The sequence below is a fragment of the Pygoscelis adeliae genome, unplaced genomic scaffold (assembly GCF_000699105.1).
Source record: "Pygoscelis adeliae isolate BGI_AS28 unplaced genomic scaffold, ASM69910v1 Scaffold913, whole genome shotgun sequence".
In the NCBI taxonomy this organism is placed as follows: Eukaryota; Metazoa; Chordata; class Aves; order Sphenisciformes; family Spheniscidae; genus Pygoscelis; species Pygoscelis adeliae.
This window is the reverse complement of record NW_008824398.1, coordinates 52,495-68,572: the sequence shown is the minus strand read 5'-3', so window position 1 is coordinate 68,572 and position 16,078 is coordinate 52,495. Positions and strand designations below refer to the sequence as shown.

Below are 16,078 nucleotides of genomic sequence, written 5' to 3'. Positions count from 1 at the left end.
CAGAGCTAAAAAGGCCATAACCACAGCCCCCGGCGCCTGCTCGCAGCCCACGCTGTCGGGGCAGCTCTGGGCTTTGCATGCAAGACAGGCAATGGGCTCTGCTTGCAGCTCGGAAGGGCGGCACAGCTCGAGGGATTCACTCCGTAACTCCACTCAGGTCAAAATAGGCCAGGAGCTAACCAGACCCAGGTGCTCTCAAGCTCCAGCTAGAAAGAGCAATCCCTGCCAGAGACAGCTTGGAGTTATCCCACTCCTGCTTGGCTCTTGGGGTGGAAGGGGGTCCCACAGCCCACGCCAATCCAGCACAGCCACGGCGCTCGCAGGAGACTTCTCCTCTGGAGCCATTAAAGTCCATCCTGCACAAACATCCCACTGCCAAAACTGCTCTGGGCTAAACCACTGATGATGACGCGCTCTCAGGGCCTCTGTGTCCTCTTAACACACGTCACAAGCACGACTGAGCCCCAGAGTCACGGTGGCCTGAGCTGGCACTGGGTGCCCTGCAGGGAACACCATCACACTGACTCGTGACACAGGCAGGACGGATGTAACGGGTCAGGCTGCCTGGAAAACACTCTCCTGCCGAGCACTTCTTCTCTTGCTCCTGCTCCCCGGACCGTCACTCACCCCCTCTGCAGAAAGGCTGCAGGCTGGGAGCATAAACCTGCCCAACACCGAGCTACTGACGTCTACACAGGAGAAGGCCACTGCGAGTCCCACATCTGCAATAATCACCTGCACACATTAAAAACCAGACCAGAACAATGCTGACGGCAGCTCAGAGGCACTAACATCTCAACGGCAGCACAAGCCAGCAGGCGGGAGGCTGGAGAACCCGCTTCCCCACCCAACTGCTCTTTTGCAGAGGGGCTTTCCCATCCCTTCCCTCCAGCAGAGCTGGTGGCATTAGCTGTGAGGAGAAGGGACAGGGAAATGGGGAGGGCCGGGGGAAGGAGCAGAGACGTGGTTTGAGCCGGGCATGGACGCAGAGCAGGGAGGCGCTTGCAAAAGCCATTTCCAGCTGCTTGGATGGGGAAGGATAACCAGTGCCGGGCAAGCCCGGAGGGGGCCAGGCAGACAGGGCCGAGGGGGTGTGGGGTTTGTGACACACACACATGGTGGGCCAGGTGCAGGGCAAGCAAGGGAACCCGACCCATCCTGTGAAACCCAGCACCGAGACGCAAGAGGCCCCTGGCTCCAGAGCCATCGACCGGGGAGGAATGAGACAGCAGGCTGGGGCTCCCTCTATTTTAAGGCTTGATCGGCATGTCTTGCAATTGCCAAGCCAATTAAAAAGATGAACAGGGATGGTGATAAATCAGTAGCAAGGTCAAAAGCTCCAGCTACATCCTGACTTGACTGACAGAAGTCACAAAATAAATAGTTTCTCAAAGGGGAGAGAGCCCATGAGTCAGCACATGGATGAAATACGGCACCGGGAAGGCAGGACTGACCCCTGGTGCGAGCGAGCCTCAGGCACAGTGTCCCTCCCACCACCCCGAGCACGGCACGAAGGCAGCCACGGCAAAACGAGAGGCTGCTGCCAGGAACCGATGACAACGCGAATCCCACCGGGGCATCCAAAATGTCAGATAAGACGCGGCATATTAATTCCCTCTGCTGACAGCCAGCCCCAGTTGGAGGGGGAGGCTTGGAAATCACAGGCTTCAGTGAGGCGAGGGTGCCCGGCGCCTGCTCTGCCACAGGGGCTTCCGAGTCGACGGCAAACCAGGAGGTGACGCAGAGGGCTGGACAGCGGGAGTGCGACCTCATCGTTTTGGTGGGAATAAGGGAGATTCTGTGCAAAAAGAAGAACTGATCATGTGTTCTTTTATCAAACGCCAAAGACTGCTGTGCACTGGCAGCGACCTTCCTCAGATGGGGCTGTATTTCAGCTGTTACTATATTCAGAGTTTGTAAAATGCTCTGGGATGATAAAAATCACTCCAGAAACAGTTATTAAAACTGCTTCCAGGAAATCAATCCATGGAGATGGAGAACGTCTGGTATTTTTACAAGGGCTTCAACTAGAGAAAGACCAAAGTTAAGAAGAAAGTTTTGCTTCCTTTTCAGCCATAAAAAGGAGCTGCATCAGGGGTTTATTCGATTCTGCAACATAGGAAACAACCATCAGTTGTTTCCTCAGAGGGGAGCCTGACCTGAGACGGGCAGAAAATACCCCTCAAGTCATCCCGAGTTGAAGGCTTTCTGCCTTAGTCAAGATCTGGATTTGTTTGTTTGCGTTCTTGTTTCATCCTTTTGCTTTCTGTGATTACTGACCGTCCAGAAAAAAGATCCCAGGCTAACAAAATGCACGCTGCAGGAACAGAGATTTTATCCAAGAAAAGAGCACAAAGCACCGTGGGAGCACAGTCTGCCTTCCCATCCCCGCTCCAGCCTCAGTGCTAGGAAGCAACGTGTGTGGAGTTGGACGAGCCATGGGAAACGCAAGCAAATCATCCGCTTGCGTCCAAGCGGCTTTTTCCAAGGATCTTCCACAAAGTTTTCAGGCTCAGTCACCCATTCCCCGCCCCTGGGTCGGAACTGATTAAATGCAGCCACCGAGTCAAACTCCAACATACTCATCTCGTTTGGCAGCCTTGCAGTTCGGCTGCGAGCTCCAAGCTTTCCCCCCCACCACTCCCCCCTTCTTGTTCAATTATCTTGCTTCATCTTTATGCCGTTTCCAGGAACACTTAGCAACAGGCTCTTGCAATCAGCCACCGGCAGGCGAGGATCTGAGGAGGAGACTCTGCAGTTACGATGACCTTTTACTACACTCATGCAAATTTTAAAGGAAGTATGTGAACAATTTGCCTTTTAAGTATCCTCCGGTTACATTCTCCAGGAGTTAATTCTCCTTCTCTCCTTAGAGACATCAGAAACACCAGATTTCATGATTTTACACTAATGAGAACAAAACCTGCAGCTTAATTCCAGTTTGCTTTGTGGAATTTTTTTCTGTATCTCATGCAGCGTGCAGACCCCCAACAGGCAAAAATTAACCTGCAACATCTACCCTGGCCAAGACAGCAGGTCTGCTCGGATGCTGCATGCTCATGCCGCTGAAAGCCAAGCGTGGGCTTCAGGGTCCATCCCAGCAGTGAGCCAAACTCTTCCTGAGATGGACAAGATGCTGTTGCTTCTCTTGGTGAGTGGCTTTTAGGGATCGCCATCAGAAACTCTCATTCCAGGACAGCCGAAGGATATGCCAGGAGCCAAATGTAGCTGTAGCATCCCAAGGAAAACACAGCAGTTGTGATCTCGGTAATTAAAGCTCATCAGCCAAGGCAGCAGATAAGGGAGCTGGTGCAGTGGTTAAGGACTCTCATTCCCATGGGACTCGCTGTGGTGACACAGGGAGAGCCCCTGCAAATCCAGGGACTTTGGTAAGCGACATCATTCTCTCCCAGGGCCTCTCCACCTCCAAAACAACACACCGACCACCACGAGGCTCTCAGAGGCGGGTAGTATTGACGCCCCTACAGATGGAAATGGGTAAATAACAAGCGTGGTTTTGGCAAACCACAGCAGCCATTTTCGCAGCCACCTTGACAAGCTGACCAGGCAGCAGCCTTGCATTTTCATCAGATCTAAATCAAATCCCCAAAGCTTTCCAGCACTTTCCTTGTCGCTCAGTAATTTTCTCACATACACAAACAAGTTTGGAGACGCCCAGAAAGCGCAGGCCAGGACAGCCTGTGCAGCTTGCAGGGCACAGGGGCATTACTGCATTTAAGTCCTTTCTCCTTGAAATGAATGCTTTGTGTTTGGAATAAAGAAATCCTGTATTTCTTGCAGTGATTAGAAGCTGGAGGGAGGGAATGGGTGAATACCACGGTACCAAGGCAGGCAGCTCACTTCCTTCTGCTTTCTGAGTGGTGTTCATAAATAGGGAAATAATTTGCAGCACCCTACTTGGGGGGGGCAGGGGGGGAAAGGCTCACAGATACTTGATACTTCAGATAATCTTAAAAAGTACAATCTACTCTTTTTTTCCTCTTTAAAAAATGAAAAGTCTGAATAAGCATGTCATTGATCCTACTGCTGGGAACAGCATCTGGAACATCAATCTCTGCCTGACACTGCAGAAGCTGCAGGAGAGCTTAAAGCAGCCAAGGCTGCCCTTGAACCAGATGCTGCTCGCTCTTACAGAAACGCCTATGGATCTGTGTGAAAATGATTAAGCAAAATTGCTCCCTCTTTTTTCAACTTTATAACTCAAATCTGTTTTCTCTTAAAGGGCAGATGCTCATTATATACCCCGCAGCACATCAAAGGGCAGGAAAGGCAGGAAGGCAGCCGCCCCGCCACGCACTGGAGGGCCAGTGCCCAGCGTCCTGCCCGACCCGCCTGCACCCACCAGCTCCTCCCCACCCCAAAGCTTTTGGCTCGGGGTAAAGAGCCGAGAGAGTAAAAAGCTTTGGTCCCCTCTTAGTGACACTACGAAGGACACCAGCCAGAGGCTGTTCCAGCAGCAGCAGCAAATAGCGGTGACGTGTTTCTGTAGGAAATTCTCTTGGTGCTTCAGAACTCAAGTCCAGCTACTGCAGCACCCCAGGGAGCCCCGTTTGTCAGGTGCAAAGATGAGCATTTCTCCGACGCTCCTTCCCCATTGCTGCCTGAGCGTGCAAAGCAGAACACGAGGGACCAACAATCCCCGCCTGCACCCAGATCCAGCCAGCACCTTCTTCAGACTGTCTTTAACAAAATAGAACATTAAGAGAGTATTGCGCAAGGACACGGGTGCCAGGAGCCTCTCAATCATCCACGAGAGGCTGACCAGAGAGGCAGGAGCGGGAGGGCTTGCCAAGGCAGGGCTGCCCTGGAGCAGGGGTAGGAGCTGCTACAGGGCAGAGCAGAGCCAGCCCTGCTCCCACTCTGCCCCAGCACAGCAGCTTCACATCTCCCATGTAAAGTGAGTCTTAATTACACCACGCACGGGTGCCAAAGAGCAACACCCTCCGCCCTACCTCAAACGGGGCAAAATATTGGGGCTCCGACACAACTGTTTCCCCTATCCAAGGGTCTTGCATTTTCAACCCCGCAGGCACTTTTGGTTATGAACTGACTTCACTTTTACAAACAGAATTCACTAAATACCTAAAGCGCAATGACGCTGCGGTACACCCTCCACCATGAGCACAGTGCCTTTGCTCCCACAGATGCCAGCCCGAAAATCCCACTTCCCAACGGTACACCCCTTCTGCACCCTCCCAAAATGGGATGAATATAGCCCAAAGTTTCCTGGAAACTTCTCCCTGCTGATTTGAATTGGGGATGCAGATGAGATATATTCCTGTTCTGTGAAAACTTGCACAAAGAATGGCAAACGAAGACCCTGAAATCCCAGAGCCTGAACCCAAACACTGCGCTGCCTCTTACCCAAAGCCTCCTTCGCCCTTTCTTTACTCTTAAACTCCATGAGACAATGCTCGTATCTGTGCCAGCTACAGCAAACACCCAGCAGTTCAGGCAGGACGTGACCTAAGGGGCACCAAACCCTGTGCATTTAATGCCACACCTGATGCAAACCCCTGCCCTCTGAGGTGAAAGGCAAGTGACCGATGAGAGGCCTCATCCCCAGAGCCCTTCTCATTTATTCTAGTTCAAAGAGCTCAGAAAACTCAAGGCAATCACTCACCAGATATTTAAGGTGGAGCGTGGGGAAGGGCGCCTGGGAAGCATGAAGCCAAGTTAATCCAAGAGGCAAGAGAGGGGGGACACAGCCAGGCTCTTACTTAACAGCTTCTTCCAGGCAGCCCACTGCCTCATCCATCTTAATCTTTGACCACCAAGAGATGAAAACAATTTATCCTCGTTCCCTGCTCTTACTGAGGAGTTACAAGAAATAAAAGTAAAACTAAACAAAGATCAATGTTATACCCCTTCTCAGACAATCTCCGGCTGACCTGGACTTTCTCAGCATCCCTTTTATCTAGCGGAGTGTTTTGGCTAAACCTTTGCAGAGGAAAGCCATGTGAGCAAGCTAGTTAAAAACCTGGTACTTTCATGTTTATACAGCCAGCTAAGCAGCACACTACAAAGCTTTTTATTCCAAGTCTCTGCTGACAAGCTAGCATTGATAAATTACAGAAATCACCCAGGAATTATGAGGCACGGGGGAAAAAAAAAAAACAATTCCCTAGGTGGGAAATACAGGCTCAGACTCCCTCCCCATGGTTTCCAAGAATTCACCAGGTCCACAGGTGAAGACAGAGATACCTCAAAAGTATCCCTTCTCCCAAATGCTCCTATTTCCAGAAAAAGCAATTTGAAACTAGTCCCTGTGTGTTGGTGAGCAGCGCAAGTGCCTGCAAGCATGAGAAGAGACGTGCTTCCCAGTCGCAGAGGTGCAATGCAGACACCGAGCAACAAGTTGATGTCAATGGGCGCACCAAAGAACAGCCCGAGTTCCCAGGCCGTGGCAGGACACGTGCTGACCGCGTACTGCATCATGTTGGTTTACATACTGCTCGTGCAAGAGCCAGGAAAAATCCATCTTCATTGTCATAACAAACCCTAAGGTAAACAGCAAGGCAAGGCCACGCATACTATCCAGTCAAACAGGCAGGTAAAGGAGAAAGAAAGCGCTGGTCCTGCACTTGCTCCTGATTTTTGCCGTTTCTCAGCGAGCACGTACAAAAACAGGCTGCATTAAGCCCTGCACGAAGGTGATGCGGGAAGCGAGGTGTGCTCCTCCCCCCAAGAACAAACCTGCTGCTCCTGAATAAAAAGCAAGTGAGTTTTGGAAGAGAAACCGACGTTTCATAGTCTGCGTTACTCTCCCCCACCACGAAGCGGGCAAGGAGCACGCCCTGGCCCCCTTGCAGACGCACGCCCCTGGGGCTGGGCAGCTGGAATGAACACCCAAACCCAGTAAATTCCCAAGCCTGGAGAAATCAAACTGGAGACAGCTGGTCTGTAAAGCTGCACCCTCACACAAAAACTTTGATTGTCTTCAATTTATGAAGTTCATAGTATTTGCTCTGCACATTATAAACCATGCACGTGGTTTTGCAAGGCGGTGGGCAAACGAAGGGGTGTCTGAGGGTCCAGGTGCCCGGTCCTTGGTGGTACTGCTCTCCAGGACGCAGCTGAGGGAAGAGGTCCACCTGCACAGACCCTTCTACAGTGCCCCAACATACAGCAGCATAAAACTCAAACACAGCTGGACTGGGTCTTCTGTGTTTTCTCCAGGAGGGCTGAGGACCTCCTCTCTCCACTGGGCAGAGCTGGAGACGGGAAGGTTAAACCCTGTGCACACATATGCGGCACTTTGGATTACTGGCAATTTCAAAAAGAGGAGAAAAGCCCTTCTTGGATAAGTTCTTGCTGCTCAGTTTGCTGAAGGGCATCAGGATGGTCTGAGCCAGCAGCTCCACTGAACGCTTCCAGACTCCGTCTGGCACGCTGGCACCCAGCCTGCTTCTCCACTCCTGCGCCAACAGGGATACCCAGATACGCAGGACCTGAGTTTGTAAAGATAGTTACGAAGTGAGAGGGAAAGACTTAACAACTTCTACAGAAAGATGCTTTTACAGATAGTACAAAATAATTAATACTTTCCAAGTCTGCACTTGCTTACGAAAGGAGAGATTTAAAGCTCCAAACCCAGCCCATTTATGAAAAAAAATAAGCACGTGTCCCACATTCTGTTCTGAATCCCAGGGAATCAGCAGGTGGCGGATCGTTAAAGCGCGAACAATGCTATTTCAGATCTGCAAGCTGAAATATCTCACCGCATCCCCCCTTTCCCCTCTGCAGGTCTACAGGAGGGCCACAGGGAAGATTTAGCATGTGCAGCATTGGGTTGTTGTGGTTACCTTTTAGTTGATTCAAAAGAATATTACAACGTATTCCCCAAGGGAGTCCATAAATAGCAAAGGATTCCGCTTTAATCCCCTATCTATTCCTATCTGGATAATATGGCATTTGGACAAGCACTGCCAAAACACAGATTTATGGCAAGGCTGAGAGTTTGCATGGCCAACACACGCTCTCCAAACTTCAGATTCCAAGGAATAAATAAAAGTCTCTTCTAGGATATAGATGGCTCTTCAGGTACAGAAGCTTCATGCAGATACAAACCTGTTTTCAGGATTTCTGCCTCCCTCTCCCATCCCAGGTGAAAGGCATGTTTATACTGACCTTCCTCAACACTAAAATCAACTGCTTTCACTGGATGTTCCTGCTGGTACCACCACCGCACGGTCTTCTGCTCGCTTCTCATTTCTTTACTAATACTTTACATTATCTATCAGCTATTACCTATCAGACCAGCTTCAAACTTCTTTGCTGACAGTTACCAACATCAAAGGGAAAAGAACTATAAAAACTGCTGACCAAAGGGAAAAGGACTATAAAAAGTACAGCTGACGAGAGCTACAGTCGTCACTGCTGCACTGGAGACACCGGGGAGTTGCGTGTTCTTAAAAGCTCCTTGGAGAACAGTGTATTAAAAAAAAAAAACAAACCCAAACAACAGCAACTTTGCAGACAACTTAGTGCTGCCAAAACTAGTTTTCGTATTGGAAACGCTGAGAAGCACTTGAACAACAGACTCACTGTAACACACACGTGTGGCTGTGGGGGGCTGACCACAGCATGCTGCCCACCCCAGCAAAGCTGTTTTTTCCTGAGAAAACAGCCCTCCTGGCTCCCAGCTGCTCCTGGGCGAGACAGCGCAGTTTGGAGAGGCTGTGCTCGGTGTTTCGTCGAAGGGAGGGATGCCAGCACCCGTGGGGCACACCTCGGCGGTAGAGCAGTGGTGCACAGATGCTCACCTTCCTGCCAGAAACCTGCACCGGCAGGTCGGCAAGGGAGAGCGGCAGCAGAGGAAGGACAGTGAGGTTGTATTACAAAAGACATCCTGGAAAGGAAATAAAGGGAAGGTTGGGATCAAAAGGATGGTGCTACATCCTGAAAAATTCTCTTCTGCTTTGGGAGCCACATCTTAAAGCCAGGTTCAAAAGTGAAAAGGGAGCCGGGGGAGGCAGAAAATTCCGCGCAAGTACGTGCTAAGTGCAAGCAATAAGTTTTGCCCAGCTGAAAAGTCAACCCTGTAAAGACGCATCCATTCCCAGAGGCACTAGGTAGGATTGTTTCCTACTCCATATTCCCCAGGTGCAATTTTAAATTACTCACTGATGGGGCTTCCACACACCTCCCTTGGGAGCCTGCACCACAGCCCCACGCAAAGGCACGTATCCTGCTGCTGCAGTGGATCAGAACAGCTAGCTACAGCAGCAGGGTCGGGAAGGTGCACGCTAGGTTACAAAAAGAAATAAAAAGTCATTTTTGACAAAGGGGAAATGCTGCACCCTTGCCGAATCACTGTTGTTGGCTACACACCCTTTGGATACTGGCTACTTGCAGGCAAAACATAAAGCCAAGGATATTTGTTTAAAACCCACAGGCGGACACTGTGATTCCATTAAAAAAAATACAACTGGCATTAATTCTAAAAACTTCCCACCACTGGGACTGGGATTCAAAACCAGCACTGGGCAGTGAGGCCAAAACACACTCAGAGCAGACGCCTGCAAAAGATTCCAAGGGAAATTATTTATGTGGGCTTTTTAACAAAAACAAAATAAAATATAATGTTTACAAAGGAAAAAAAAAAGGCAGCTTCTCCAGGAGACAGCGCTGCGAACACCCTTTGCAGATAATTCAAGACCTGTCCGGATCCACGGTTTCCTCGGTTCCCCGTGCCAGTCGGTGTGTGCAGCGAGGTGAAAGGCAAACATGAACCCCGAGCAGGCAGGAGCAGCCTCCTCCCATCCTCAGGGCTGGCAGGGAAGGGGCTGCCTTGCCCTGATTCACAAGCCAGAGCCACGCCAGCTCCCGGGCTGGGCACCGGCTCTCCTGTGGCAGTGGAAAGGAAACTCTCCATCCACCCCTTGCCACACCACCAGCTTCAGAGAGCTGCGGGCAGAGCGGGACAAGCCCCTGGGCTTTCACCACTCCGCTTCTCCCCTCGCCGCTCTCTCCAGACAAGGACACGGTGGGCTAAAGCTGGATGACCAACTTGATTTACAGAAAGCCCCAGCTTCCTTTCTTCTTGTGTGCTAAAGTCAGCCTTATACCATAAACTTATTTTTTTCCTAAGTAATTTTTTTGTAGCTGACTCACACGGAGCTTCTGCCAGGAATTTTTATAATTAGTGAATTAGAGCAAGGTTTTGCCTGTGCATGCCTGACAACATCTGCTGATTTAAGCGAGCTGTGTTCGAAACCTTGCAGAGCCCTGGAGGAGCAGGCTGAGCGCAGCCCTGACTCCCGACGGCACGGCTGATGGGGCTTTTCTTGCCAGGCTGGTACGAAACATGCTGCTCCTCCTGCGAAGAGCTTTGCAGCTCCCAGTCCGCATTTTGAGGGGAAGGAGATAAGCTGGAACAAAGTCCAAAGGATACTGGAGAAGGGAGAGGGACGCTAGCTGCCTCTCGACTTCACAAACCTCTTGCTGGAGCATCCCTGTGACAGCATCCGCAGCTATGCGCCTCTCCATCAAGCTGCATAGTTGCAAAGCCATCGTGCGTCACATCTTCCTTAGCGACAGACGATGGTATAGAGTTCCATAAAACCACAGAAAAAATAACTTCCTCAACCTCTTTCTTTGATGGACACAGGAGCTATTCTGCAAGCGAGGCTCCAACACACAACAGTGGTCCAACCTAAAGATCAAACGAAACCCACGTTCAGATAAGCCAAAAGCAGACATCTGGCATTAGCAGCCTAAACTACACACAAGGTCCTTCCTGGATGATCCAAAAACCTCCCACTTTCTGGAACAAGACAGAAATGCAAACAAATTACCACCTTCAGGACCAAGACATTCGACTTCCTCCCTGTAAGGTTTGCTACAGAGCGATGCCTGTTGCCTCTGCACACAAATTCTTACTCGCCCAGTCCTGTAATTTATACCATATTACATCTGAAGGGCTGCATTAAGAAAATATTACAGTTGCCAAGCCCTAAAAAGCTAGGATGTGCTGGAAATTAGTTTTCTCTGTGGCTTTGATCTGGTCCACTTGCGTAGGGTCTTTACAGCATGGCCACATACCACATGTGCATGCAGTCCTGACGCAGTTAGTACGGAGAATAGAAGATGCTCAATAAGCGAGGAATTATTCAGTTTTGGTTTTCGACTGGTTGTTCATGCACGGCACTCAGCCCTCTTCACTTCACACTTTTCATGTGCTGCTCCAAGGCAAAAATGAAGGCGTCTTGCCACTGCAGACTGGGATACTTCTCAAACGATTATGAATTTATTTTCATAAAATCCTAGAGAACTATGTTCACAACACCTCCAGTTTATAGCTGAAGAAAAGAGGTACAGAGAAGCTCTGGGCATCCAGTTCCAGAATCAGCCTACAGCTCCCTTTTTAAAAAATAAATAGCACCGAGCGGCATTTTAAATGTTTGACATACAACTTCCCATGAGATCATCTGCAGCAGGAGCACTCGGCACTTCTGCAACTCAACCCTCAGCCTGGGGACCCAGCAAATCAAGTCCCTCACTGTGCATGAAAAGCAATTTACCCAGTGCCATACACGAGCCCTGAGGCAGAAGCAGAGCAGGAATCCCATCTCCTTAACCATCGCTTTACCCTTGCTATTTTTCCATGACTTGCCTCACTCCCTGCCCTCCAAATCCTGCACCGTGCAAGGGCAGAGGTCCTACACACGCACCCCCATCCTTCACTGGGCCGCCTCGACTGCCCTCCCTGAGCAGCGAGGGCAGGGGTGCCATGGAAAAAAACCATATGTGATCCCGTATTAGAAACTGCATCGTAATGCATACAGGGGGCTGAACTAAGCTTGCAGAGGAATACTGTAAATTGGATGCACATTTCTTGTTCCATTTTACTGCTTTTTTTTTTGCCCTCCCCCTTATTCGGCTTTGGCTGCACTTCAGATTAAGCTCCTAATAAGGCCTGGAGTTGGACGAGATTTTTCAGCCCATCAGATTGCAGCCTTCCAAGCCATTGAAATGAGATTCAAGCTGAACTTGAATTTTCAATAGTTTGGCCTAAAGGCAAGGGTGTTAACAACAGACCTGCCAACACCTTCTCTATGAGAAATGTCTGAAAGCATGTCTGCACATCAAATACTGCTCAGGCTCTGGTAGACAAAAGCCACAAAGCTAACATCTCAAATCCACCACTAACTTGCTCGGCCGGTTGTCCTGTCAGTAAAGCTCATATATTTTCTCTGAAAATCCAGCAAACCTCTATATTCTCTCTAGGAAAATGGGTTTTCCCCCAAAAACCCTAAAACGTGTTGTAGTTTCATTATGACAACCAAGGCAGAGGATAAGGAGAGGTCAGGTAAATCAGGTGGACGTATAGGAAGCAGACACACACCAGTGCACCCAACAGTCTACTTAAATGATACACATCACCAAGATTAAAGATATCACACTGACATGCATGGAGAAGCAATGAGAATACAGTCTGTCCTGTAGCCAGCTCCTCCTACAAGCAGCAGAAAGCTATGCTTGGGCTTTCTTTTCCTTCCTCAACATATTTTCTCTTCTTTTTTTTTTTTTTAGTTCTAACAAACTATTTTTTTTTGATCTACACACTACGATTATGTGAAAGAGTTAGCCTGAACCCTAAAAGCAAGGAAGATACGATAAAACTGGAACACATCCCCAGTGCCAGAGGAAGCAGACTGCGCCCGAGCAGAGGGCATAGCTGGGGGAAGCAGGAGGGTGGGTTTCCTCTCCCGTCTAGCCCTCCTTGGTAACTCCATCCTGTGCTACGGTACCCGGCAGAGCACAATGGCCGGCAAAGGCAAGACCTGCCGCGGGCTCCAGCCTGGGCAGACCCCAAACCACCCCCACTTTGAAGCTGCCCTTGCCCCAAGATTTTTTTTTACCTATAACCTCTGACTTCAGCAGTCTTTACTAAAATAAAAATGTCATGCTACGAGTCTCTCAAAAGTCCTTAGGCCACTCCCGCCTAAATGTACAAACGTAAAGCACATGACAAAGATGAGCCTTTCACCTTCAGATCACTGCTTTGGTGGATGAGGGCTTTAACCAAGACCTCTGCCGGTACCCTCAACAGATTTTGGTTTGGGTTTTTTTAAATGTTAAAGTATATTTTCTTGAGGACACAAATGCTTCAGCTTCCTACCACCAAAAGCTTTTCTAATTCACATTTCTAGCATGGTGGGTCTGAAGAGCAGCCACGGCCATCTACTCTTGCCAGCGCTGGAGGCAGCAGGGCAGTGCAGGGAAGGTGCTCCTCGCCCTTTGATGACGAACGATAGAGAAAAGGAACGATGGTTTCTTGAACTGCATCCAAGGGAAAGTAACCCTGCTAGAGTGCCTGGCAGAGCATCAACAGCAATGGAAATTTCAGCTTTCAAAGAACAGAAATAAGACTCGAGAAGGGGGTGGGGAGATCCTGCAGGAGCCGAGGTGCTACTAATCCCATGGATTGTTTTACAAATTCCTGCTTCTCTCCAATGAAATTATATCCTCTGCAGAAAAATCATCTGGCTCCAACCTCTTTTGGTTAAGTGGAGCGTAAACAGAATGGAAAAGAGCTCATACCTGAGCAGAAATCGGGCTTGGACGGGCTGCGACAGGCAGGAGAGCGGAGGGATGGCAGCCAGACCACTGGGATTTTTCTCTTTTCTTCGGACAGCCACTGCGGGATCTTTGAACCCCACCAAGCAAACAAGGCTCTTCCAACACAACGGGTGAGCGCTGGCCGAGTCAGAGCGGTGCCCTCTGCTCGCTGCGAGGGGAAGGAGAGCACGGCGGGGAGAAGAGCACAGCGATTCCTGCAAAAAGGTCTGGACTTGATTAAACTTATTTTCTTTAGTAACACTAAGTTAAGCAAGGGGGGAAAAACCCTGCGGTGTTCTTCAGCAGCTCTTAACAGGGAATCTGGAGTGAGACCGTTCGTTCACCTGATTAGCTGAACAACAGGCTCTGCGCTGCAGCAGGCGCTGCTCGCATCAATATCCATTTCTCTGTTGGTAGGTGCTTTCAGCAGCAGAAACAAGAAACACTGAAAACACAGTATGAGTAAATGGCAGTTCCCAACTTTGAAATCAGAAGGTGTCTGGCAGCTCTGTGTCAGCGTGACGTACCCTCCATGGGAATTACACACTGGTTCATATAGCTTGAAACTCTGAACGAAGCAAATGCTGCTAGTAATGGCAGAGAAAAACAAAACAAAATTGTGAGAAAAGTGACCGCCCAAGCTCACGTGAGGCAGGGGTCTTCCTCGCTACCTCTGTGGCACAGTCTCTAACTTGCTCAGCTACAGAACGAGTTTCATTTCTTGTTTACAGGGTTCACGTTCTCAGCATCCCTCTGGCGATGAGCCCACTGCACCAACACCCCACGCGTCACCGGTGGGCTCTGTCCGGTCTTCAACTACTGCGAGCCTGATCCTAATCATTTAACAAGTGGAGGAAAACAGCAGGCACAGCTCGCCTTTGCCCCTCGTTTGTATGCCACTAAGCGGCTGTAGGTGGACACGGGCAGCAAGGGCAAAGCACGAGCTGCTCGGAGCCAGGCACCGTCTCACCGGCTGCAGAGGTTCAGAGCAAGCATCCACATGGATGATGATTCACATACACATACTGATGCCTCTTCAGTGCCGGCATGCGCTTTTGCACAAGGTTGGTTTATCCTCGGGGCCAGCAAATGCCATGCAAGAAGCACATACAGAACAGCAAAGGCAAGGCATAATCTGTAACTGCTAATTGCTGGAGTAATTAAAAAGTAAAAGATCAGACTAAATACCGGAAGTCTGAGCATCACCAAAGAACCACTTTACTCCTCAGGAGCTGCCTCTCTAATGTATGTCCTCACCAAGAACCGCCCGTGCCGAGCCACCTCCGTGGGCCTGAACAACCGTTTGAGCAGATGACCAAAAAAAAAAATGTCAGGAATTTTTCTTTTCAATAGATTTGATCTTATTTTCTCTTCAGTGTGGCAGGATGAAAAGACATTTCTATTGAGCAATTGAGGTTTCCCCACAACAGACACGAGCTGGCACATTCTGAGCGTTTGATATTTCAATCCCAATTAAGTAAAATAATAACTGCTGCACCTAAGGGTTTCTCAGCTGCCTAAGAGGAAACACTTTATACATACACAGATTTTCCTAGCTTTACCACCACATACTTCAGACATGGATTGAGGGATGAATCACAACTTCAGATTCTTCACTACTAAGCCTGGCAATCAACACTGCCACTTTCTGGCAAAGAAACCCTAAAAATCCCTGATCTTCACCCGTGACATCATCTGCAAACAGCGATGTGATTTATGTCCCGTGGGGCGCTCCTGTCCTGCAACTGCTTTGCTGACGGGGGTGCTGGGGTGAGGAGGGATTCATCCCTGTGCCCAGCAGGACTGCGCCACAGAAGCAGCTTGGTAACAGGATTTGTTCTGGATAATCCTCACTCCGGCTCCCAAGAGCCGAGGGGAGGAAGCAGCCAGAGATGCACTCAGCCAGAGATGGCAGCCACCACAGGTAACCAGCTTTTATACGACTTATTCTCCCCCAGCCACGTGCCACGTGTAAATCACATCTCCAGTTTCAAGCCCTGAGAAGAAAAGGTAGCATCACAAAGTCAGAAAGGAGGCGCATGAACTCAGTGCACTGACATCAGGGCGACGGGGATCCCTGTAACTGGGCAGGCAGACACCTGTCCCCAAGCTTTCAGCATGTTTTAACGCTGGTTTAACCCACTGACCCAAACCGGTCAGTCAGTTTGGGACAGCGACCGAATCCAAGTGACGAACTTCTGCCTGTTTGCTTTGGTCCTCTCTCCTCTGAGCAGCCTAGCACATACCAGCTGCACAAGCTTGGCCGGAATAAACGCTTTTGCGTAAAGGAGGTGAGGTTCCCAAATCTCGGTGTGAAGGCCACAGCAGCACACCTTCACGGCTGCATGGACGGACCTCCAGCTGCTGTGGGGAAGAGATGGGCAACTGCGGCAGCCGCGGGGGAAGTCAAGCACGGCCAGGGCTCCTGCCAAGCCACCAGGCAGAAGCAGCCACAAGGACAAAGGAAAGGACCAGCCACTGGCAGGGAAGA

At 49.9% G+C, this 16,078-nt stretch overlaps 1 protein-coding gene across 1 annotated transcript in view; it reads left to right on the top strand.

Annotated features, from left to right (window-relative positions):
- The first annotated feature begins 10,498 nt into the window (after nt 1-10,498).
- The window catches only part of LOC103913707 (multidrug and toxin extrusion protein 2-like), a 36,604-nt gene continuing 31,024 nt past the window's right edge, over nt 10,499-16,078 (top strand). Inside the window, exon 1 of the mRNA XM_009320238.1 lies at nt 10,499-10,569. Coding sequence (XP_009318513.1) covers nt 10,499-10,569 — 71 coding nt within the window. The remainder of the gene's footprint in view (nt 10,570-16,078) is intronic.